This window comes from Bos javanicus, chromosome 19, assembly GCF_032452875.1.
Source record: "Bos javanicus breed banteng chromosome 19, ARS-OSU_banteng_1.0, whole genome shotgun sequence".
In the NCBI taxonomy this organism is placed as follows: domain Eukaryota; kingdom Metazoa; phylum Chordata; class Mammalia; order Artiodactyla; family Bovidae; genus Bos; species Bos javanicus.
The window spans coordinates 14078321-14104405 of NC_083886.1; the positions used below are offsets into that span (position 1 = coordinate 14078321).

The 26085-nt window shown below is 39.4% G+C and overlaps 1 protein-coding gene across 2 annotated transcripts in view; it reads left to right on the forward strand.

The window, feature by feature from the left end:
• The window catches only part of USP32 (ubiquitin specific peptidase 32), a 204501-nt gene that overhangs the window by 175655 nt on the left and 2761 nt on the right, over positions 1 to 26085 (forward strand). For both annotated transcript variants that reach the window (XM_061390239.1, XM_061390240.1), the window contains exons 20-33: positions 359 to 497; positions 976 to 1081; positions 2732 to 2905; positions 3669 to 3843; positions 4347 to 4498; positions 5384 to 5495; positions 6834 to 7045; positions 11620 to 11804; positions 12984 to 13070; positions 14109 to 14229; positions 19891 to 20082; positions 22749 to 23037; positions 24455 to 24879; positions 25324 to 25416. In XM_061390239.1, coding sequence (XP_061246223.1) covers positions 359 to 497; positions 976 to 1081; positions 2732 to 2905; positions 3669 to 3843; positions 4347 to 4498; positions 5384 to 5495; positions 6834 to 7045; positions 11620 to 11804; positions 12984 to 13070; positions 14109 to 14229; positions 19891 to 20082; positions 22749 to 23037; positions 24455 to 24879; positions 25324 to 25416 — 2462 coding nt within the window. The remainder of the gene's footprint in view (positions 1 to 358; positions 498 to 975; positions 1082 to 2731; positions 2906 to 3668; positions 3844 to 4346; positions 4499 to 5383; positions 5496 to 6833; positions 7046 to 11619; positions 11805 to 12983; positions 13071 to 14108; positions 14230 to 19890; positions 20083 to 22748; positions 23038 to 24454; positions 24880 to 25323; positions 25417 to 26085) is intronic.

Genomic DNA, 26085 nt, shown 5'->3' on the forward strand with positions numbered 1-26085 from the left:
TTTCTTTTTCCTGAAGCATCACATTTCTTTCTAACCTTGCAATTAAATTATTTATTCATTTTAAAAGATACAATTCTAGGAGAGAATTGTTTGAACTCTAAAAAACCATCAGAGCAATTGAAGAGAATCATTGCTACTTCCAGAGTACAAATGAGCATAGATCCAATAGATTATCATGATTGCCAGTGAGGCTCCGTGAAAAACTTCTACTTTAACATTGCAAGACCCAACAGAAAATTATTATCTCCATCTAACTGATTAGAAAAAGTATAAAAATCATTGCATTGAATACAGATAACTGTTTGGTCTATGACATCTTGCTGCAGCTAGGCTTCTGTTCTCATATTGTTTGTTCCAGTTCCGACAGAAAAGGGGGCCACAGGTCTGAGTAACCTGGGAAATACATGCTTCATGAATTCAAGCATCCAGTGTGTTAGTAACACGCAGCCACTGACACAGTATTTTATCTCAGGGAGACATCTTTATGAACTCAACAGGTAATCTTCCTTGAGTCATTGGCTCTTAACTTTTATAATTTTGATATGAACCCAATATTACCTAAATCTGTTCTTTATTCACCCTGAGGGAGAAAATTCTTCATCTTATTTGCCCTGTTAAGCATGAAGTAAGCTTCCCTAGTGGCTCAGTGGTAAAGAATCCACCTGCCAGTACATGAGACATGGGTTGGTAAAGAACCCACCTGGGTCAGGAAGATCCCCTGGAAAAGGAAATGGCAACCCACTCCTGTATTCTTGCCTGAGAATTTCATGGCAGAGGAGCCTGGTGGGCTACAATCCATGGGGTTGCAAAGAGTCGGACACAATTGAAGCAACTAAAGGACAAGGACCAAATGTTGCTTCTCTTGTTTTGAAAATGTATTTTGATGTGAGAAAACAGATACTAGGCATTTCTGTGTTCACATGATTGTGATTTATAAGAATCATTAAGCAATACATTTTCCTCCCAAACTTGTAGGACAAATCCCATTGGTATGAAGGGGCATATGGCTAAATGCTATGGGGATTTAGTACAGGAGCTTTGGAGTGGAACTCAGAAAAATGTCGCCCCATTAAAGCTTCGGGTAAGCATGTTAAAATAATATAAAGGTATTAAGTCTTAAGCAGCTGTTTAAGTAATTTTCTTTGTTTTTTATATTTATCTTTTAATTTTAGCTTAATGTTTTTGGGTCTTTCATAAGACATAAACTTTTACTTGTTCAATTATAAGCAAAATACTCTTATAGGCATAGTAGATAGAAAAAGTTCAGAAGTACAGTCTAAATTTATAAATTTTATCAAGTATTTTACTTGGATATATAGTAAACTTTTCTTTTTTCGTCCTTCATTATTATCAGTATTCCAACTGCAAGGTAGCCCTGAGTCAGTAGCTTTTTAACATTACTAAGATAATTAGTTCTATCCATAGAACAAAAAAAAAAGTAGCAGAAAGAAAGACTGTAATTAATGAATACAAATTTTACATTAATATTATTTATAGTGAATTTTAGTAAAGTTTGGATTATTTTTTATCTTTATTTAAAAGTAAGTTGAGAACTTCCCTGGTGGTCAAGTGGCTTATTAGACTCCTTGCTTCCAGTGCAGGGGGCCTGGGTTTGATCCCTGGTCAGGGAACTAGATCCCACATGTCACAATGAAGATTGATCTGTGTGCTATAGCTAAGACCTGGTGAAGTCAAATAAATAATTTTTTTAAGGCAAGGCAAAAGCTTTTTAGGTTAAAAATTAATAATCATAGTAGCTAAAAATTTGGTTACTTATCACTTACCAGCCACTATCTGATTACTTTATGTGTATTAACTCATTTAATCTTCTAAATGGCCCCATAATATAAAGCAGTGTTACAGTCCCCATTTTATGGCTCAGGAAACTAAGGCTAATAGCAGTTAAGTAGCCTATCCAAGGTTACAAGCTAGTTAGTAAGTCTTCACAGTTGAACACTGGGCTATTCTGCCTCTAATAATAAAAGTTAGGATACAACAACACCAGAAAAGCTAACTGTAAAAGAAAACAGGGAATCTTCTAATGTGACCAAATGCTATTTTAATATTTTCATATTGTATCTTAAATAGCAATGGTAACCCACTCCAGTGTTCCTGCCTGGAGAATCCTAGGGACGGGAGCCTGGTGGGCTGCCATCTATGGGGGTCACACAGAGTCAGACACGACTGAAGTGAATTAGCAGCATGTACCTAAAGAACTGTTTGCCTATATTGATACTAAACCAGGACACAGGACTGGCCATAATACTTTTTTTAGTGGGCTGGGGGAGCATCATTTGATATAAAGATTAGAAAGATTTCCTGATTATCCAAAATATATTTGCTGAAATAGACTAAATACTATATTGTTTGGGCTTCCCTGGAAGCTCAGCTGGTAAAGAATCCATCTACAGTGCAGGGGACCCCAGTTTGATTCCTGGATCGGAAAGATGTGCTAGAGAAGGGATAGGCTACGCACTCCAGTATTGTTGGGCTTCCTTGGTGGCTCAGCTGGTAAAGAATCCGCCTGCAATGTGGGAGACCTGGATTCGATCCCTGGGTTGGGAAGATCCCCTGGAGAAGGGAATGGCTGCCCACTCCAGTATTCTGGCCTGGAGAATACTGTGGACTGTATAGTTTACTTATTCTCATGTCTCTGATTGAATTATGGGTATGGTCAGTCTCAATTTTATGGGATAGCAAATAATGAATTTGATTCCTTTTACATTTGTAGTGGACCATAGCAAAATATGCTCCCAGGTTTAATGGGTTCCAGCAACAAGACTCCCAAGAACTTCTGGCTTTTCTCTTGGATGGTCTGCATGAAGATCTCAACCGAGTCCATGAGAAGCCATATGTGGAACTGAAGGACAGTGATGGCAGACCAGATTGGGAAGTAGCTGCAGAGGTTTGTCACTTTTGAGTTTCTAATGTAAGCACAGATAAAATATTCTGGCCCCAAATAAGTTTTGTGCAACTTAAACACTAACTAAACTGTTCTGTGATCAGAATTTTACTGTGAAAATGAAGGAATTTTATAATCCCAAAACAAAGTATCGTTAATGAACATAGAAAAACGTTTCCTTTTCACATCACACATTTTGGGGAGAGGATGTAGGAATAATTATTCAGTAGAACTTTAGGAGTCCCCATAATTGCTAAAGTAATGTGTATAGTGACTAATAGGCATATTTTATGTGCCTTTAATAGACAAAGAACTCACCATTGTTACCATGGTAAAAAGAAAGAAAAGAAAGTAGGATTTTTTCATCTGAATTTAGTATTTTATATATTGAGCAAAAAGAAACACATTCTAAGGAATTTCCTGGCAGTCCAGTGGCAGAGTCCATGCTCCATTGCAGGGGGCCCAGGTTGGATCCCTGGTTAGGGAACTAAGATCTGAGCGCTGCATGGTGTGGCCAGAAAAAAAAAGAATTACATTCTATTCAATCACTGGTTTTCTTTACTTTCTCAGTAGGCAATATATTTAAAATTATATACCTGATTTGTAAAATCTGTAGACAGAAAGCTTATTTTTGAAGGAAAAATTAAGGATTATAATCTTGACATTAAATCTAATATATTTAACCATTGCCTTGAATTTTTGGAGAAAAGCTTATGTTTTGAATTTGGAGGGGATAAAAAAGTTCTCTCATCTTTTTTCTTGCTAGGCCTGGGATAATCATCTAAGGAGAAATAGATCAATTGTTGTGGATTTGTTCCATGGGCAGCTAAGGTCCCAAGTCAAATGCAAGACATGTGGACATATAAGTGTCCGATTTGACCCTTTCAATTTTTTGTCTTTGCCACTACCAATGGATAGTTACATGCACTTAGAAATAACAGGTAGGTCACAAAGTTCTGAAACATTATTTAATTCCTTTGTCTTTTACCTTGTATTCAGTCAGCTTGAATTTGTAAGTTTAGTCATTTGTTTATAGTGAGTTCTCATAAAGATTGGTAGTCAGCATGTTATAGTTTTTTAAAAATTTTATTGGAGTATAATTGATTTACAATGTTCTGTAATGATAACAAGTCTGGTTTCAGGCATGATTTGAGGTTTGAAAGACTTGAACATGCGTCCATTTTTGTGCTCATTGAGTTCTCTTAATTTTAAATGTGCCAGAAGCTCTCTTGAAAAATCTTGCAAAGCCACTCACACTTCTTTATTGGGTGAACATACAAAAATAATGATTTTACTTAATATTATTTTAAACACCACCTGTTGTAGTGTGTACATATAAAAATTCTAGACAAATGTTTACTAGTTGCAAGTCTCACACACACACAGGTATAAAGCTTTCAGTGAAACCTGAATTTTACTAATAAAAATCTTTTCTCTTTACTAGTTATTAAGCTGGATGGTACTACCCCTGTACGATATGGACTAAGACTGAATATGGATGAAAAGTACACAGGTTTAAAAAAACAGCTGAGTGATCTCTGTGGACTTAAATCAGAACAAATCCTCCTTGCCGAAGTACATGGTTCCAACATAAAGGTGATATTAACTATTCTCTCTGGGAAACCCTTGATTCCTTCAAAAATCACAGTTTTCTCAATTAATTATTGTGTTAAATGACCAAGGGAGATAATAAAACACAACAAAAACTGGAAAAAAATTGTAAAGCTTTTCATTCCAGAAGAAACTAAAAGAGTTGTCCACCAGAATAAAAGAGTAAAATGATGGTGATATTTTTAAAGAAGAGAAACATGTAAGCCCAGAGCCCCCTATATGGAGTGGTCTAGCTATGTCAGTACAGTCTGAATTTACCCCAAGGACCGCCACTGCTTTGTTTTATGTCTCTTATGTGTTACTACTGTTCCTAGAATTCTTTAAGTATTTTGTGTATTTATGAATGTGTGTTCTTAATACTTATTTATAAATATATATACCTGGCCTTTAAACACACTAAAAGGGTAAAAACAAAGTGATGCAAATCACTTCTTCCTCCATACCAGCTGGAGAAAGAAGCAATAATAAATAAGTTGCCCTAAGTTGAGTTCCTACCATTGGTATTATTTATATTCATCTTCAGGATTTTTAAACAAGTTCCCACCTCCTTAACATTTTTTTCATGTGTAATGCAGAGGTGAGATCTCTGGGGATTTGGGGTTTAGATTCTTGAAATGAAGGGCAAAACTTAAGTCATTTATACACATCATACTTCCTTCCTATGAAAGAGGATAACGGTTTCTCCAGTAAAGTTAGTTTTCATTCAGTTTATCAAACCTGCATCTTTTAGTTATTTTAGAAAATTTATTCAGACATCTTGTTTGCTTTACTGATAAAAGAATCTAAGACATTTGCTTCAAATATATCAGAGATGATTCTCCATTTTGTCTGAAACATCTCCCCCTTCTCCTCTTGCTTCTTTTTCTGTAGAATTTCCCTCAGGACAACCAGAAAGTACGGCTCTCAGTGAGTGGATTTTTGTGTGCATTTGAAATTCCCATCCCTGGATCTCCAATTTCAGCTTCTAGTCCAATACAGACAGGTAAGAGAGAACTAGAGCTCTTTCTCATGATTTTAGCTTTGAATAATAGTCTAAGGGTTGTCATTCTTTTTCGGTTTTTGTTTAGGCTAAAAATATTAGAGAAAAAAAAAAATTACAGCAAAAGAATGTTGGCGCCTGTAGGAAACCGTACTGAACATCTTAAATTCTTCATTTTATTAATGAGGAACCTAAAATTCAGAGAACCTAAGTTGGATAGGTAGTTCTTAGCTAAATCTACCACTGGAGTTCAGATCTTTTAACTCTCTTATCTAATACTAACATGGCAACAGGTGGTATGAAACAAATGTGCTTTAGAAAACAGAATAGTGAATTTGTCTAAAAAACAAGTTTGTTTATACTCTGATATTTATATGGTCATTCATATAATTTAATATGGTCATCCAGTTAGTCTTCTTGGCCATCGTCTCTTCTTTTTATTGTTGATAATTAGATTTCCCAGCTATCAAAGGCTTCAGAGAGAAGGGGGCTCCTCTCATAGGTGCTCAGTAGATAGTACTGATGGTGGGTTGGTGGATGATTTATTATTGCTTTTTTTGTTTGTTTGTTTATATCATTTATATCACTGTCCTATAGAACCTTCTGCAATGATGAAAACTTTCTTTAATCTTTGCCATCCAATAGAGTATCCAATGGAGAAGGCAATGGCACCCCACTCCAGTGTTCTTGCCTGGAGAATCCCAGGGATGGCGGAGCCTGGTGGGCTGCCGTCTGTGGGGTCACACAGAGTCGGACATGACTAAAGCGACTTAGCAGCAGCAGAGTATCCAGTAGTCACACCAACTGTTTAGCATTTGAACTGTGGCTAGTAAAACTAAGAAAATGTATTTGTAATTTAAAAAGCAATGTCTTTCATCAGTTATAACAAATTGTGGTGGGGGAGGGTGCTAATGGGGGAGACTGTGCTTGTGTGGGGGCAGGGAGCAGATGGGAGTTCTCTGCAGGTGTTTTTAAAAATAAAGTGTTTGTAAAATATCTGGCTAGAGGCTACATGGAGAAATGAATTTTTTGAGACTAAGAAAAAGAAAAGCAGAACTATTTTCATGCCATAACATAGGACTGATAAAGATTGTTGTAAAAATTTCACTTACTCTTTCTAGCAGTTACTCTTGTTTAGTCATTTAATCGAAAGTATTAGTAATGAAAGTAAACTCTAAAATGAAAGTCTTACAGTTAATCTAGAATTATTTGACCTATGATTACTTCCAGTCCTAAGTTAAAAGAGACTGTCAGTGGTCTGGGTCCCAGCAATGTTTGAGAAAAGAGGAAAGATAAAGGTACCACAAACATATGATGCTGTGCTTACCTTTGAATTTGTAGATTTCTCCTCCTCCCCATCTACAAACGGAATGTTCACCCTGACTGCCAACGGGGACCTGCCTCGACCAATATTCATTCCCAATGGAATGCCAAACACTGTTGTGCCATGTGGAACTGAGAAAAACTTCACAAATGGAATGGTGAATGGTCATATGCCATCTCTTCCCGACAGTTCCTTTACAGGCTACATCATTGCAGTCCACCGGAAAATGGTTAGTTCAATGTTAGGCAAATTACTGCTGGTCTTGCCAGTGCTATTTATGAAACAGCAGTTTCTGCCTTGGCAACATCTTCAGTGTGTGCACTTTCAATGTGTTGGTTACAGCCAGGATCTAGTATCACATCTGACAGCCTACATAGGAAATGATACTCCTCACTCACATTAAGCAGCAACAAGACAGCTGGTGCATCGGAATACTGTTGTCTCTAGAAAGTTTGTGACTCCTATATGTTCATGTCAGCGTATACATCTTCGTTACCATATAAGTGTGGCTGCCTTAGATAAGGTTTTGTTTGTTTTGGAAGGAGAAACAAGATTCCTAGGCAAGACAAGTTGTTTCCTAGGACTGCTGTAGCAAATTGGCACAAACTTGTGGCTTAAAACAATAGAAATTAATTCTTTGACAATTCTGAAGCCGGGAAGTCTGAAATCAAGGCATCAATATGGTTGTGCCCCTCCACAGGTTTTAGGAGAGAATCCTTCTTGCCTCTTCCAATTTGTAAATACCTGAAAATAAACTTTACAAAAAATATACAAGGTACCTATGTAGAAAACAATAAAATATTATTGCTAGAAATTAAAGAAGACTCAATTTGAAGGAATAGACTATGTCCATGGGATGGCAACCCACTCAAATAATCTTGCCTGGAGAATCCCATGGACAGAGGAGCCTGGAGGGCTACAGTCCATAGGGTCACAAAGAGTTGATCATGACTGAAGCAACAGAGCATGCACTCATGGATTAGAAGACTCAATATTTCAAAAATAACAATTCTCCACAAACAGATCTATAGATTCAATGCACAGTCCTAATAAAAATGCAAACTCTGTATGTTACGCGTGTATGTGTATAACTTTATAAGCTGATTCTAATATATGGAAGCGCAAAGCACTAAAATAACCAAAGCAGTCTTGAAGAACAAAGAATGAGGAATTGAGCTATCAGATATCATGATTTTATTAAAGCTTCCCTGGTGGATCAGATGGTAAAGCGTCTGCCTGCAATGCAGGAGACCCGGGTTCAATCCCTGGGTTGGGAAGATCTGGAGAAGGAAATGGCACCCCACTCCAGTACTCTTGCCTGGAGAATCCCACGGACGGAGGAGCCTGGTAAGCTACAGTCCATGGGGTCACAAAGAGTGATTTTATTAAGCAATGATATTTGAGACATTGTATTATTGGTATGAGAAAAGGCAAATAAACCAATGAAATAAAATAGCCCCCAAACAGGTTCACACATGTATGGGCACTTGATTTATAACAAAGATAGCATTACAGAGCTGTAAAAGACAGCTCACTTAGTAAATGGTGCTGGGATAATTGGGTATCCATATGAAATTTGACATACCTAGATCTCACCACATAAAAATCAGTTGCAGGTGGACTGTAGAGTTAAATATGAAGGCAAAACAAAGGTGAATATGTTCATGACCTTGGTTTAGGGGGAAAACTTCTTCAGTAGGGCACAGAAAGCACTAAATATAAGAGGAAGGATTGTTAAATTGGGCATCATTAAAACTAAGAACTTCAGTTTCATCAGAAGACATCACTAAAAGAATTAAAGGCAAGCCATGGAGTAGAAGATGTTTGTAACTCATATTACCAACAAGAGCTCTCATACACTGCTGATGAGTGCACATTAATACAGCTACTTAGAAAACTAAGTTTTCTAACTGAAGATAAATAATTCCACCATTCTATTTTGTGTTTTTAAAAATGTCCATTAGTAGTAGAAAGGGTAAGGCAGTTGAGTCGTAGTCATAGAATATTATGCAGCATTGAAAATGAATGAATTTATACTTATTCCCAAAATAAAAGAATCTCATAAAAATAATGCAGGAAAGAAATCAGAAACAAAAAGAAATGAAATAATATATTTATAAATAAAGCGTTAAAGACAGGGAAGATGAAATTTACTGTTTATTATGCATAGGGTATAAAACAAAGAAAAGCAAAGATATAATTACCAGAATTCAGAAAAACTGTTACCTCTAGGAGGAAGCTCAAGGAAAGCTTTGGAGTGCTGACCGAATTGCTTCTTGACCTGATTGGTGATTACACAGCTAATTACTTTGTGATAATTCTTTGAAATGTACATTTTCCCTTTGAATTAGTAACTCCCAAGTTAAAGTGATTTTTCTGACCATGTAGATGATGGTCTGTGGATCATTTTCTAGACAGGGTTGTTTGAGTAAACATCCTAGAGAATTAAGGGATATATTTGTGTCTTAGAATTTTGTTTAAGTGCAGCTCAAATCTTGTTTAAGCACAGTCCCATCAGCTAAGATCATTGGAGTGATTCATGCATTTCCCCATGTCTTTAAACAAAGCATTATCAGATTAAATATTAAGAACTCTGATGTATTTTAAAAAAATCTTTCTTACAAAACAGCTCCCTTCATCTATCATGTATGTTATATAAAGTGGTTGGTAAGTGCTTAAAGCATTATATACAGGTTTTTTTGTAATTATTGGACCATAAAGTGTGCTCTAAATTTTTACCTTTTAACCAGTTCCCTGTTTCCAGTTTACTTTATAATCTAATAGCTGCTTTGGGGAGTGCCTAAAATCGATGTGAGAGTTGAACTGTGAAGAAAGCTGAGCGCTGAAGAATTGATGTTTTTGAACTGTGGTGTTGGAGAAGACTCTTGAGAGTCCCTTGGACTGCAAGGAGATCCAACCAGTCCATCCTAAAGGAGATCAGTCCTAATGTTTATTGGAAGGACTGATGTTGAAGCTGAAACTCCAATACTTTGGCCACTTCATGCGAAGAGTTGACTCATTGGAAAAGACGCTGATGCTGGGAGGGATTGAGGGCAGGAGGAGAAGGGGACGACAGAGGATGAGATGGCTGGATGGCAGCACCGACTCGATGGACATGAGTTTGAGTGAACTCTGGGAGTTGGTGATGGACAGGGAGGCCTGGCGTGCTGCGATTCATGGGGTCGCAAAGAGTCGGACGTGACTGAGCGACTGAACTGAAAATCGATTTTACCATCTGTCCCAAGTCAACTCCCTTTCTTATTATGTGAAAGGCAATGCCATCCTTCCATGTAAAAGGCTCAAGGCTAGAGATGTTCTTAGATTTTTTCCCCCTTTTCTTCTGAAACTCTAGTGTATCATGTCTTTGAATTTCTTCTTTCAAAATACTACTTGAATTTACCATTTTCCTTCATTTTCATTGCCACCTTCTTCTTTCAGACACTTTAATCTCATGATTGAATTACTTTGAAAATAGTTTGTCTTCTATTCCCTTCTACAAGATAGAAAAAGAAGAGGAATAAGGCAAGGTAACATAAGCAAGAATATCAGAGAATAAAGGGAGAAAGAATAGTGTAGTGTTGACACAACTACTAAAGGGAAGTCAACTTCAAAAAAGGGAAGAAAGAAGTGGCTACATGGACTAGAGACATCGAAAAGAATGAAAACTGAAAAGTTTGGCCAAGTAACCAAGTGAAGAAATAGGGCAAGAATTTAGCACAGTTAGGTCAAGTGAGATTTTTCAGATTAAAGAAGAAGTTGTTAGGCTAGAACCAAAGAAAGATTCCTGTACAGTAAAGCTGGGAGCATTATCCCACGAAGAACTGAGCAGGTATGGGAGGTATAGGCCACAGGGCCCTGGAAGAAGTTACCTCCAAGAGGAAGAAAATCATGTGAGTTTAGAAAAGAAATAACACTGAGAAGGGTAGAAGAAAGAGATAGTTGCTTAAATCTCATTTATTTAGTAGCATAAGTCATCTACTGAGAGTTGGAGTGGAAGAAAGGTATAAGTTTAAGGAGAGAAAAACTAATCAAAGTTTTTTGATTTTTAAAAAATAGTTCTTCTGAACTATGTCTCCTTTCTATAGGTCTTATAATAATATAACCACCAATACATGAAATGGAGTCTTAAAATCATGTATTTAGCTAATAAGTGAATAACAGCAAAATAAAATACTTGGGGATCTGAAATAAGAGTCTTTCACTTAGAAACTAGTGAGTTTATAAGTTGTTGGCTTAGCTTCTCTACTACATAAAGTTCAAATTTAAAGAATTAAATGTCCAAGTGCTCAGCAGATTTTTTTTAATAATCCTGTAACTAACTCCCAGCAGCTTTTCTATTATACTAAACTTTTGTTTTAAGTCACCATTTCCAGGCTAATTCTGTGCAGTATCTCGCATGTTAAGAAGTGATAAAAATCTCCTTTAACATCCTCAGAGCAAACATCTCAAAAGTTTACCTTTTATTCCATCATATAATTAAAATATGATTAAAAAATTTTTATATATGATTCATTGTGTGTAAGAAATGTTTATCAGAGAAAACTATGTAATTTGAAAATATTAAATGCTGAAAACCCAAGTTTGATAGAGGGCAACTCTGAAATTGGCACCCCTTCAGTGTCTCCACTTTGAATAACCATTCTCTTCACATTTTAATAAAAGATAGTTCTGTAAATAAAGAGAAGTGTGATAGTGACTGATTTGAAAATGGTAGTGATGCTTGTTCAGGGCAGTCCTAGAAGAACAAAAGAGAGGAATCAGAGGCCTCTTCTCAGCTCACTCTTCTCTTGTTTGTACTTACAGATGAGAACAGAACTGTATTTCCTGTCATCTCAGAAGAATCGCCCCAGCCTTTTTGGAATGCCTCTGATTGTTCCATGTACTGTGCATACCCGGAAGAAAGACCTGTATGATGCGGTTTGGATTCAAGTGTCACGATTAGCCAGCCCACTCCCACCTCAGGAAGCTAGTAATCATGCTCAGGATTGGTGAGTCTCTGGGCATCTTGCTAGATGTACAGTTTCCAAATGTAGAAAAAGGAGAATTTATGTTAATTCTGGGTGATTTATAGGACTCACTACAATTCAACCATTTGTTTTGGTTTTCTGAGTAGGAGAGACACTACACTTTCCTTTCATCACCTAGACATTCCAGAGTCCTATAATCCTTATAATCTCTGATCTCTTACCTAAATCTTTCTGGCAAGTATTATAAGTAAAGAAATTTTTTAGAAGAGAATTGTTGTACAGTTCTCTGCCGGAGTGTTACCTGGCTGTTTTATCTCTTTATCTTTCTTTGCATTCCTTACTTACTGTTGACCTGGTTATCACTGACATGATACTGGACAACATGGGCTATCCATAATCATTCAGTCAACGAGTTAGACAGAAAGATGGGAACTGCTATGACAGGTGTAATACTCATTCTTGCCCTTACAATGGTTGCCATTACAACCATGAGTCCTTATCATAGTTTCATTACCTTTAGCAGTCATGTGATAACCACTACAAATTGCCGAATGATCCATAAAGTATATTGCTCTTATGTTATATTCTTTGTGTTGCTTCTTATTGGGGCAAGGATGAATAGTTTTGTTTTTTTTTTTTACAGTCGGAGAACTCATAAAGCTATCTTGCAGTTAAAACGTTATTCTAAATATGTTATATAGCTTATAGCTTTAGATAGTTAGGGCAAGGAAAAAGGGATGTCTGTCATGTACCACATCAGGGATTCTGATTAAAGAAGCTTCTAAATATATAGTCAGTCAACTCCTCTAAAACCATTGTGACCTTTCACTTTCCTGTGTTGTATCCGTGTTCTTGTCATAGAAGGAGTCTGGTTTAATGTGAATTAAATCTTTTGATAGAATTAGGGCTGAAAGATAACTAGCATTCGATCTCATGATTAGCTTATTTTATGAAATTTCCTTGGACCACATGGACTCTGTCGGAGACATCTGGCAGTCTGCTGTGTTTCCCCTCTACAAGCAGGGAGCCCTGAGTACAGCTGTGCAGGGCTGAAGTTAATGGGTTAGGATAACCAGCATGGAGCTGTCAGTGTGAGCATACTGCTCTAACAGATGCCCCTTTTTAGGGTTACTTCAGAGAAGATGAAAGAGACTCCAGATAAGAAATGTTTCTTACACTCTGATTTATGTTCTGTTTCAGTGATGACAGTATGGGTTATCAGTATCCATTCACTCTACGAGTTGTGCAGAAAGATGGGAACTCCTGTGCTTGGTGCCCATGGTACAGGTAAAGTCACCTTCTGAAAAGAAAAATGTTAGTAGAATTGCAGCTTCAGATATTATACCTTTTTCGTAAGCTTTCCAGTTTTTAGACGTAATAAGTAGTAATGGGAAGCTTGAAATGAACTTAGGAGTTCTTCATTCATCTCTTCCCTGTGAGGTCTATAGCTAAGTTTTGCTCTTGAGACTTAGCTGATTTCGTTAACTCTACAATCCTCATCAGATTCATAGTTTATGATCAACATTTATCGTTCTAGACCTTCTGCTCCTTAGTTATAAATCAGTTTAGCAATTCTGAGTTCAGTAAAACATATTCTATTTACTAGACCTTACTGGAAGTCTATTTTTGGTTTTAAGAAAAGTTATAGAGATTGATTAGTCATTAGTGTTCCAGCTTGGAAAATGCCTGTGTACTGAAGTCAGCTTTCAGAGAACTGTAATAGCCTTAGCAAACTTGAGATGTATAGGCAGTGAAGCCATGGCCTTTGTCATGGTTCCTACCCACTCATAAATTTTTATATGTATTTAATGTGCCATTTGACAAACAAGGAAATAGGCATTGTTATGCCCCATAAGCATTAAGTAACTAAATTTCGAATTTCATGAGAGGTAAATTATCTCAAATATCCACTTCCCTTATCATTTATTTACCATGAAGTTTCACATATTCATGTGGATTAACAATTGGTTATCAAATGCCTTGAAAAACTAAAGATTTGAGAAGTGTTAAGTGTGATTCAGTGAACTGCTAATAATTACTAACACATATTCATGCATTTATCAGTCTGAAGTTAGAAGCCCATGACGAATTGTGATGCCCAAGAAGGAAAGTAGAGAAGTAGAAAAATAATTTTTTATTTTTTGGCCATGACTTGCAGGATCTTAGTTTCCCGGCCAGAGATGGAACCCCTGGGACATGGTAGTGTAAGCACCAAGTCCTAATCACTGGACCACCAGGGAATTCCTAGGGAAAATTAGTTTTGATAAAGAAAATTTGGACTCATTAATTATTCTTTCCTCAGTAGATTGTTTTTCCCCTCTTTAGATTTTGCAGAGGCTGCAAAATTGATTGTGGGGAAGACAGGGCTTTCATTGGAAATGCCTATATTGCTGTGGATTGGGACCCCACAGCCCTTCACCTCCGCTATCAAACATCACAGGAAAGGGTAAGTACTCCAAGTTACCATAAGATGGCAGTTTTTATATGTAAATAAAAATATACACATTTTTATATGTAAAATATATGTAAAATTTTCCCCAGCTTAACTGTATCATGCTGTTTCTATTTTCAGACAATTTAAATAATAACCAGACAAATATTCATTGATATTCTCTGTGGCACTTAGATATATTAGCATGATTATGTGATTTCAGTTTCCCCACTTGTAGAGATAATTGTGGGGCTTCACAGATGGCACTAGTGGTAAAGAATCCGCCTGCCCGTGCAGGAGACGCAAGGGACTCTGGTCCGATTCTGGGGTCAGGAAGATCCCCTGGAGTGGGAAATGGCAACCGACTCCTGTATTCTTGCCTGGAAAAATTCCATGGACAAAGGAGCCTCATGGGCTACAGTTTATGGGGTCAAAAAGAGTTGGACACAACTGAGCACCACCCCCCACCCCCCTACACACACAAACAAAACACGAGTTAATTGTATTGTTGTTGTTGTTCAGTCACTCAGTCATGGCCAACTCTTTGCAACCCCATGGCCTGCAGCATGCCAGGCTTCCCTGTCCTTCACAATCTTCCCAAGCTTGCTCAAACTCATGTCCACTGAGTCAGTGAGGCCATCCAACCTCTGTCCTCTGTCCTCTGTCCTCCCCTTCTCCTCCTGCCTTCAGTTTTTCCCAGCATCAGGGTGTTTTCTAATGCCTCAGCTCTTCGCCTCAGGTGGCCAAAGTACTGGAGCTTCAGCTTCAGCATTAGTCCTTCCAGTGAATATTCAGAACTGATTTCCTTTAGGATTGACTGGGTGGATCTCCTTGCAGTCCAAGGGACTCTGAAGAGTCTTCTCCAACACCACAGTTCAAAAGCATCAACTCTTCGGCACTCAGCCTTCTTATAGTCCAACTCTCACATCCCTACATGACTACTGGAAAAACCATAGCTTTGACTAGATGGACCTTTGTTGGCAAAGTAAGGTCTCTGCTTTTATATGCTGTCTATGTTTATCACGGCTTTTCCAAGTAGCAAGCGTCTTTTAATTTCATGGCTGCAGTCACTATCTGTAGTGATTTTGGAGCCCAAGAAAATAAAGAAAATGTTAATACTAAGTAAATCTTGAAACCAAAGTTTGGGCATAAGTAAGAAGATATATTCTCTGGCCAGGGCATGTCAAGCATACCAATCTCTCTGCCTGTTGATTAATTATTATTGAAGTTGCAGCATTCGGTAACCACTATTACTTAGCTCAAATGCATTCCAGGACTGTAGCTGCCACCTTTAATAGATACAGTGGTCAGAAAAATTAGAGAAAGGATTGACTGTTTCAAAATGGGGCACCTAAGAGTACACCTCCTTGCCTGTTCTTCACACTTAGCATTCCTCCACTGCCACTCTCAGGCCAGAGCAGTTCTTCAATGTTGAAAATAAAACTTCCAAAAGAATACTGACTCCACTAACTCCATATGCAAAAATGTTTGAAGGGAAGATTGACTAGATGGCTCGTGTGTAGAGATAGGAAGAATCCGATGGAGAAGTAAAAGCAACAGAATCAAAGGGGATGTTTTAGTCACATGAAGAAATGTAGTGGATTTTGCATTTATATGACTCTTGATGGAAATTTCTTTCACTGTTTCTTAATACATTCCCTTTAGATAAGGTAGTAATTAAAATTAAATTTTCTCTTTTTTTTTTTTGAAGTATAGTTGACTTACAGTGTTGTGTTCTGGTGTACAGCAAAGTGATTGACTTATACATATATACATTCTTTCCCATTATGGTTTATAATCACGGTACTGACTACAGTGCCCTGTGCTATGCAGTAGGACCTTGTCATAAATAGTTGGCATCTGCTAACCAACCAGTCCATTCTAAGGGAGATCAGTCCTGGGTGTTCTTTGGAAGGAATGATGCTAAAGCTGAAACTCCAGTACTTTGGCCACCTCATGCGAGGAATTGACTCATTGGAAAAGACTCTGATGCTGAGAGAGATTGGGGGCAGAAGGAGAAGGGGACCACAGAGGATGAGATGGCTGGATGGCATCACCAACTCGATGGATGTGAGTTTGAGTGAACTCCGGGAGTTGGTGATGGACAGGGAGGCCTGGCGTGCTGCGATTCATGGGGTCGCAAAGAGTTGGACACGACTGAGCGACTGAACTGAACTGATTCTCGAACCTCCATTCCACCTTTCCCCATCCCCTTGGCAACCACAGTCTGTTCTCTATGGACTTTTCTGTCTCTCTGTGCTGTTGAGGAGTGGGGGAACTCCCGATTCCAGACCAGATTCCCTGTTTGGAACCCTAACTATGCCCCCACACACCCTCAGGCTCTCACTAACCAAGAATTCTTTATGGATAGTTGCCAAATGAAAGGAAGCTGCAGAGAAATTGATGTTTTGGCAGATTTTGCTCATTGGAGCAAGATTAATTCAGTGACCTCCACCACACTTCCTTTGAAGAGGGAAAATTTTAGCAACTGAAAGATTCTTAAATCTTTGTTAGCACAGAATCTGACAGGACATTACTGTGGCAAGATAACTCCTGTCAAAGATGAAAAACTATTTGGCTGTAAATCTCCTTCCCTTTTTAAGAAGCCCAGTGTGCAATCTGAAAAACTCTAGAGGACATCCTACTTACAGGAAGAAGGACCTGTGTGACCTGTTAAATCTCACCCCACTTCCATTTTCAGTGATGCTTTTAGGGTACCATGGAAACCAAGCTGCTGTTGAGATATCCTTCCTTTCTGGGGAATGGGGCCACATGACTAATACCTTCCTACATGTGGATTCTGCATGTGCTTGGAGAGTCACGTAGACAAAAGAGATATCTTGGTTCAAAATTGAGATTATTCATGTGGCCCCGTAAAATATATGTTTTATGTTTTTTACTCTAGTAATTTCCCTTTTAAGAGTTTATTCTAGGGAAATACTCTGATTTGCTGAAAGATTTCATCATAGCATTTGTTAGAGTAGTTAAACTAGAAGCAACTAGTATTTTTCTCACATTGGAGGAGTGGTTAAATAAAGTATGGTATAGTGATTGGGTAAAATACTATGCAATCACTGAAAATGAGGATTACCAGAAGTTTTTACACCAACATATGGAAAGATGCTAATAATATCATGTGAAGTTTTTTATAAAGTAAGATAAAATTGCATATCCTGAAAAATATATAAAAAGGGCTGAAGAAAATCTGCCAATATTTTGACAGTTTGCCTTTATAAGGTTTCCTGCCTTTTAACATTTTTCACTGCTTTCCAAAATTTCTACATGAATGTTTTATTTGATAAAGAGGGGAAAAAAATAGGCAATTGCTCTTATTCTTTTAATTTTTTCCCTGTTTGAACCTCATATTCATTAATAGAAAATTAAACTAGATAACTTCTTAGATCTTCTCTTTTTCTAATAGTCTTATAATGTATGAAAGCTATTACTTCATTACTTTATGTTTTGGACTAAGGATGAGCTTTCAGGCAACTTAGAGAAAAATAAAGGAAGAGGGTGCCAATAAGTAATTTAGACTATTTGAATAATTATAGAGAATCTGGAGCTAGATCCCAAGGGGAAATTTTATGAATAAATAAAAATTACTGTCATCTGTAGATATGTTTTTTCATCCATTTTCTCATTCCTTCCTGTCTCTATCCAGCTGTCTAGCCTGTGTGTTGTATAGAAAATATAGTCAGTAAAAGTCAACATTCTTTACCTGCTTACTGTAATTTGTGGTTGGCCATAAAGCATCCCTGGTAGAGATAATATAGATAATGTTTAACTGGCTGTGAGAAAAGAGACAGTACTATATTTGACATACCTCTTTTTCTTTTTTCCCCTAAACCTTAAACTTTTTATTTTGTATTGAGGTATAGTCAGTTAAGAGTGTTGTGGTAGTCTCCGGTGAACAGCGAAGGGACTCAGTCATACATATACATGCATCCATTCTCCCCCAAACCCTCCTCCCATCCAGGCTGGCGTGTAACACTGAGCAGAGTTCCCTGTGCTATACAATAGGTCCTTGTTGGTTATCCATTTTAAATATAGCAGTGTGTACATGACCTTCCGGACATACCTCTTTTTCTACTCTGATTCTAACCACCATGATACAGCATGTTTCTTTTTGAAGCATGTCAGGGTTCCTTGGGGAAAGTGTCAGAAGTCAGTGACTCAAGGTCAATCCAGATTTCCCTTTCTGAAAGGGTTTGCCTTGAAATACCCCATTTTCAAATAAATTCTTTAGAAATGATGGGTGATGCAGTGCTGAGCTCTTCATTGCATGATCAACCCCAACCTTGATAGTTTATCCAAACATTTGACAGCCTCTGACTCAGCCATCTCATGCAGGGAAAAAGTCACACCTGAAAGCTGTTCTAAACTGAGAGCTCAGGAAGGAAAGCTGGAGGGAAATTGCCTTGGGCAAAGAGAACCATTTCACCTCTGGAAGGGAGGAGTAACAAGTAGGGTGAAGGGACCTGAGTATGACCTTTGCCAAAAAGAGACATTCATTGTTGTGCTTGTCCGGGCTCCACCCTGGGATGTGATCCCTGTGTGTGGTCTCACGGTTGTTCACAGTCATGCGATGTGTGCCTCACCCGCTGTGGTTCCTAATTGCTTTCTAAGTGGCAGCCAAGAATGGCAGAGGGAAAATTTCTTTCTGTTGCATCCTAGGCCCCTCAGTGTCTCCTTCCTCCTGATTCCCACGCCACCTCCTTCCTCGTGTTGGCCTCTTCCTTGCTTCAGTAGGACCACAGAGGTCTGGGCAGGTCTTAGGAAAATCAGGTTGTTTTGAGTCTGCTGTTCCTTTGTTAACCATGTCATATAAAAAGGCACCAAGAGGCAAGAGACAGGTAATGATACACATGGTGTTTTTTTATATTCATAATTTTGTTTATTTATTTATTTTGGCTGTGCTGTGTCTTCATTGCTGTTCAGGCTTTTCTCTAGTTGCGGTGCTCGGGCTTATGGCAGAGGCTTCTCTTGTTGCAGAGCACAGGAGTTAGGGCGTGAGGGCTTCAGTAGTCACAGCTCCCAGGGTTTTGAGCACAGGCTCAATAGTTGTGGCGCACGGGCTTATTTGCTCTTCAGCATACACATGGTGTTTTGATAACTCTGTGTTATGACTTGGCATCAACATGCAAATGATCGTGGCTTTGGGTTTTAACGCCCTGGTGACTGTCCTCTCAAGGTGAGTTTTTCTGTACCCTTTCTTATTTAATCCAGATCTGGCCTCTGTGTTCCAGTGATATTATTTCTCCTAGCCTCTGTAGAGCCTGCAGCATACTAATAATGTCCCCTGTCCCTGTTAAACAAATAAATGTCCTAACCTCAACACCCTTGACTTGAAAGCCAGCCTGCATATAAGCTGTTTTCAGATTTCAAAATTGTAAAATAAACAGGCAATTCCTTGTTGGTTTTGTTTTTGTCATTTAGTAGCATGCAGAAATTTTTCCCAAAAAGGTATGGTCATTTAAGTAGAAATTTGATCAAAGATGTTATTGATGTGATATCTGGGAATAAATGTGCAAATGCTCTATTTACTCAGACTCTGGTTTGGTTGTATTTTAAAGTAAAGTAAATGAGGTTGAGTCACCAAGAGGATGATGCAGAGCAGGTGACCATTCTAAGCTCCCTCCTACCCCTTCTCTCGTTCCTCGTTTCCTCCACCTGCAGGTTGTAGATGAGCACGAGAGTGTGGAACAGAGTCGGCGTGCACAAGCTGAGCCCATCAACCTGGACAGCTGTCTCCGAGCTTTCACCAGCGAGGAGGAGCTGGGGGAGAATGAGATGTACTACTGCTCCAAGTGTAAGACCCACTGCTTGGCAACCAAGAAGCTAGATCTCTGGAGGCTTCCCCCCATCCTGGTATGTTACAACCCCACCTCTGAGAGAGTAGCAGTCTAGCTTGAAGGAAAGAAGCTGTGAACAAATAAGAATTTTTGAGAATAATCTTTCTTGCCACAGTGTTTAAAATGCTTTTGCTGGGAATTCCCTGGCAGTCCTGTGTTTCAGACTCAGCAGTTTCATTGGCAATTCAGTCCCTGGTCAGGGAACTAAGATCCCACAAGCCATGCAGTTCAACCAACTATTTACATACATAAAACACTTTTGCTAGTGTACGCAGACCTGAATTGTCCTACATACATTTACTAGTTTTGTATCCTAAAGAGGGTACAGCCTCCAAGGGAAGAGAAGTCATATGGACCAGTAACTGCAGTTGAGTGAGACATGCGAGAAGTGCCCCACGTGGTAAAGCCTGGTGAAGTTGAACTTCAGGAGAAGGTGAAAGCACTTCTAGCTCTAGGGAGAGAGGAAGCTTGAGGTTTGCGCTTTACAGACTATAGAAGAGCAGGGGAGCCTGAGCCTCCGGTCCCGCTGTGCTTGGTCACATAGGCGCAGACACCGCTGAATTAAATGTGTGTGCACCAGGTACACAGGGCCAATGTGTTCTTTCTGATTTGATGCACTTCTGCCTTCTCCATCCATGGATTAGGAGACTCTCCTGTTGATTGTCAAGAGTTGGAGTGTCAGTTCTTCCTATTCATTTAAGAAAGCTTTTTTCCATAAGGGAGGAAATCATATTGATAACCAGACCTTGCGTCTATTATTTTATTCATATCTTCTTCCTACCACTCTGTGAGACTGAATGTAGACAAGAACAACTCCCCAGGGAAGGAAGCACAAGAAATTACTAACAGGGATTGGCTAGCTCCAGGGATAGCTTCTCTGGTAGCTCAACTGGTAAAGAATCCACCTGAAAATGCAGGAGACCCCAGTTCAATTCCTGGGTCAGGAAGATACCTGGAGAAGGGATAGGCTACCCACTTCAATATTCATGGACTTCCCTGGTGGCTCAGCTGGTAAAGAATCCGCCTGCAATTCTGGAGACCTGGGTTTGATCCCTGGGTTGGGAAGATCCCTGGAGGAGGGCATGGCAACCCACTCCACTATTCTTGCCTGGAGAATCCCCGTGGACAGAGAGGAGCCTGGCAGGCTACAGTCCATGGGGTCGCAAAGAGTCAGAGACAACTGAGCGACTAAGCACAGCACAGGGATGGGAAGCTGAGCATAGGGACAGGCTTGAGAACAGGTAGGTGGGAAGGGGTAAGGTTTATTTTTTTTGATTGAGGTATGTAGTTAACATGTAGTTAAATTCATAGATTTAAAATATCTAGTTTGATGAATTTTGACAATTATTTATACTCATATGACCATCAAATAAAACATATCACGTATCATGAAGTATCAGCATTTATAAAACTGTGTTTTTGAGACAGGAGACTCAGGTTCAATCCCTGAGTTGGGAACATCCCCTGAAGAAGGAAATGGAAACCCACTCCAGTATTCTTGCCTAGGAAATCCCACAGACAGAGGAATCACTCTGGCAGGCTCCAGTTCAGTCCATGGAATCACAAAGAGTCAGACATGACTTAGCAACTGAACACAAAGAATAATGAGGAGTAAATGTTATATTGATAGCTCGATGGGCTTTTGTTACATCCACATACCAGCGTGGCCCTTAGAGAGGGATTCGCTTTATGTAAATAGTAAATAGTTAAGCATTTAGGGTAGAGGTAGCCACCCAAATATCTGTGCCCACAATCAGTTCAGTTCAGTCACTCAGTCATGTCCGACTCTTTGTGACCCCATGGATTGCAGCACGCCAGGCTTCCCTGTCCATCACCAACTCCCAGAGCTTACGCAAACTCACGTCCATTGAGTCAGTGATGCCAATGAGATGGTGATCCAACCATCTCATCCTCTGTCGTCCCTTTCTCCCGCCCTCAATCTTTCCCAGCATCAGGGTCTTTTCCAGTGAGTCAGGTCTTCACATCAGGGGGCCAGAGTATTGGAGTTTCAGCTTCAGCATCAATCCTTCCAATGAATATTCAGAACTGATTTCCTTTAGGATGGACTGGTTGGATCTCCTTGCAGTCCAAGGGACTCTCAAGAGTATGCTCACAATAGGGAGCATAATAACACTGTGTTTAAGCCTGAAGAAATTCATTGCTTTTGAAAAGAAAGAGAGAAGCCAGAAAGGAGAAGGAAGATTCTTATGCTCTTCAGGACAGTGAAACCCCCTGATCTCAGCCAACAGAAATGTTAAGAAAGGAGAGACCTCCTGTTAGAGGCTGGGTAACTTTCATCTGTTAAAAACGCCTCCACTTTTCTTCAAATGATTCAGTCTGTAGTATTCTAGCCTCGTGTATTTGTGAATGGATGATTTTGGAGAGAGGTAAAGGTCAGTGTGAGTCACAAGCCCAGAGGACATGGAAGAAGAGGCTCCTTTGATGTTGAAGACATTTGGGAGAGAGTTTGGATGTACACCGATTATGAAATTAGGGAGATTACCGTTTTAGCCACATAGCTAAAGGTCAGTGGCCTCTTAACTAGGTTACATAAGAACATATATTCTTTGGTGGGGGGAAAGACATATTTTTGGAACATATACAAATGTTTTAGACTTTTTTTTAGTGTGTAATTTGTGTCTTCAGAACATGTTAATACAACTGTTTTCTCTTCTTCTCCAGATTATTCATCTCAAACGATTTCAGTTTGTAAATGGTCGATGGATAAAATCACAGAAAATTGTTAAGTTTCCTCGTGAAAGTTTTGACCCTAGTGCTTTTCTGGTGCCGAGGGCCCCAGCTCTCTGTCAGCGTAGACCACTCACACCCCAGGGGGATGACCTCTCTGAGCCCAGGATCCCGACAGGAGAGGTGAAGAAAGCAGACGCTCAGAACTCCGCTGGGGAAGATGTCGTGCTCCTGAGTAAGAGCCCGTCCTCACTGAGTGCCAACATCGTCAGTAGTCCTAAAGGTGAGGAACCCAAAGCTCACTCTGGAGGGGGCCCTTCCTGGGCCCTCTAGGCTGCATGTTTCCCTCCGTCTTCCACTCTAGAGCAACAGCTTGGTTGTACCGGGATCCTTCTGGACTCAGTACATTTGAGCTGTGTGAGTTTTAGCAAGAGATACAGCCTCACTAAATCTCTTTTCTCATTCATAAAAAGAAGAAAATACTCAGTTCACAGAGTGAGAAATTGATACATCAAGAATTAAGCACTGTAGAGACTTCCCTGGTGGTCCAGGGGTTAAGAATCCGCTTGCAGTGCAAGGGTCCAGGGTTCAGTGCCTGGTGGGGGAACTAAGCTCCCACCTGCTGCAGGACGACTAAGCCTGAGCATCTCCACTGCTGAGCCCGGGCACTGCAAGGAAGGTCCCTCATGCCGTAACCAGGACCCAGTGCAGCCAAATAAATAAATATTATTAATAAAATGGAGAGTAAAGCACTTTACATAGCTCCTGGCATTTGGTGATTATGAATGATAGTTGTCATCCTTGTTTGCTTATATCAGAGGTTCTCAAAGTAAAATTTGGGGAAACCCCTAGAGGGTGCCTGAGACCCTTTCTGAAGATCAGAACTGTTTTCATAAAAATACTAAGTATTTGGGAATTCCCTGGCAGTCTGGTAGTTAGGACTCAGCGCTTTCACTGCTATAGCCCCAAGTTCAGTCCCTGGTAAAGAAACTGAAGATGCCACAAGCCATACGGTACAGCCAAAAAAAAAAGCCAAAAGCTAAGTATTTGCCTTTCCACTCTCATTCTCTCACAGGTTGACTCAGAGCCAACATATATGTGATATTGTCCATGAAATATATGTGTCTTGTGTTTCTCAAATTCCTCAGTTTTAACTTCTAATATGGTAAATATATACATGGTAAATATTGATAAATGGAACTCACAAAAACAAAAGTTCTCAAGATCCTCAGCAATTTTTGAGGGTATATAAGGGAGTCAGGAGCTGTTTGAGACCTGCTCCTTTGCAGGATTGTTGTGAGAGGTAGAAATAGTAAAGTTTCCGATGTCACGCCTTGCAGGAGTAAGTGCTTGATAATTTGTAGTCATATTTTTTAATCTAAAGAAGAATGCATATTTGTCAAACCCCTTCATCTAATATTATTTTGAATTGAATCTGCCCTAAATCATCTTTCTGCTCTTTTTCTAAGTCCATACTTAACTGTACTTCACATTTTCAGGACATTGCTGCCTTGAGAGGGTTGGCATTGAGGAAGACAAGAATGTAACTTATCGGCCACATAATAGGAGTAAAGCTTAGCCAGTCAGGATGCCCCTGGCTTTACCTTTTTGTGTACACTTGTGCAGTTGACTGCAGAATTAGCTTTTGGTGGCTGGTTTAACTTGTGACATTTGGATTTATCTTTTATTCCCTTTCACAGGTTCACCATCTACATCAAGAAAAAGTGGAACCAGCTGTCCCTCCAGCAAAAACAGCAGCCCTAACAGCAGCCCTAGGACTTTAGGGAGAAGCAAAGGGAGGCTCCGCCTACCCCAAATCGGCAGCAAAAACAAATTGTCAAGTAGTAAGGAGAACTTGGATGCCAGCAAAGAGAACGGGGCTGGGCACGTTTGTGAGCTGTCTGATGCCTTGAGCCGAGGGCACGTGCTGGGGGGCAGCCAGCCTGAGCTGGTCACCCCGCAGGACCACGAAGTAGCTTTGGCCAATGGATTCCTTTATGAGCATGAGGCATGTGGCAATGGCTACAGCAATGGTCAGCTTGAAAACCACAGTGAAGAAGACAGTACTGACGACCAAAGAGAAGATATTCATGTTAAACCTATTTATAACCTATATGCAATTTCGGTAAGTGGTTTCTTGTATGATTTTTGGAATGATCTACCTTTTCAGTGGTTGGTTTGTTCATCTTCATTCATTCATCATTTTTTCAGAGCCTGCTCATTTGCAAGGCATTGAGCTTGGTGATAGACTAAGTTAGCAGTAAATATCTTGGCCTTTTGGGTAGAATCCAAGATGCTCACAGTTTAATAAAGGGAACAGTCATGTAATATTCTAGGTGGAGTCACAGGCTTAAGCCATTCAGAAGTGTGTGTTTCTGAGGGAGTTTTGCTTTCCAAAAATAATTACAAAAACAGAATGGTAAGATTCAAAGTTTTAAAATTTTCAGTTTTCCTTCTTGGTTTGTTTTTGGAAGAAGGAAAACACTTTTCCTTGGATTGGATCCTGGTACTTGCCCTGGCCTGAGTATTGTCAACTACTAATACACCTCCACTTTCTTCTCTCTTACAGTGCCATTCAGGAATTCTGGGCGGGGGCCATTACGTCACTTATGCCAAAAACCCAAATAGCAAGTGGTACTGTTACAATGACAGCAGCTGTAAGGTAAATGTCCCCGATCTTTTATAAAAGAAACAGAAATGTCAACAGATCTAGAAGACATTTGTTGAAATAATGGATTTTCTCCAGAATTATTGTTTAGTCACTAAGTCATGTCCTACTCTTTGCAACCCCATAGACTGTAGCACACCAGGCTCCTCTGTCCATGGGATTCTCCAGGCAAGAATGCTGGAGTGGGTTGCTATTTTCTTCTCCAAGGGATCTTTCTGGACCAGGGATCAAACCCGTGTCTCCTGCATTGGCAGGCAGATTCTTTACCACTGAGCTACTAGGAAAGCCCTTTCTCCTGAATAGAAAGTAGTTGTTTCTGTTAGAATCCATATATAGATGGCTTCAATATAAAGGAATAAAAGTGACATGCAGGGAATTCCCTGAAAGTCCAGTGGCTGAGACTTGTCAGGGCCTGGGTTCCATCCCTGGTCAGGGAATTAAGATCCCACAAGCCACACAGCATGCCCCTTCACCCCAAAAAAGTGATATGCAGAGCAGAAAATGAAAACAGTGAAAAAATAGAAGGTATTGATTAATAAGAAAAAGTTCTTATCTTTTGAGCTATTAGAATTTAAAGAAAGTGAAGTCGCTCAGTCGTGTCCAACTCTTTGCGATCCCGTGGACTGTAGCCCGCCAGGCTCCTCTGTCCATGGGATTCTCCAG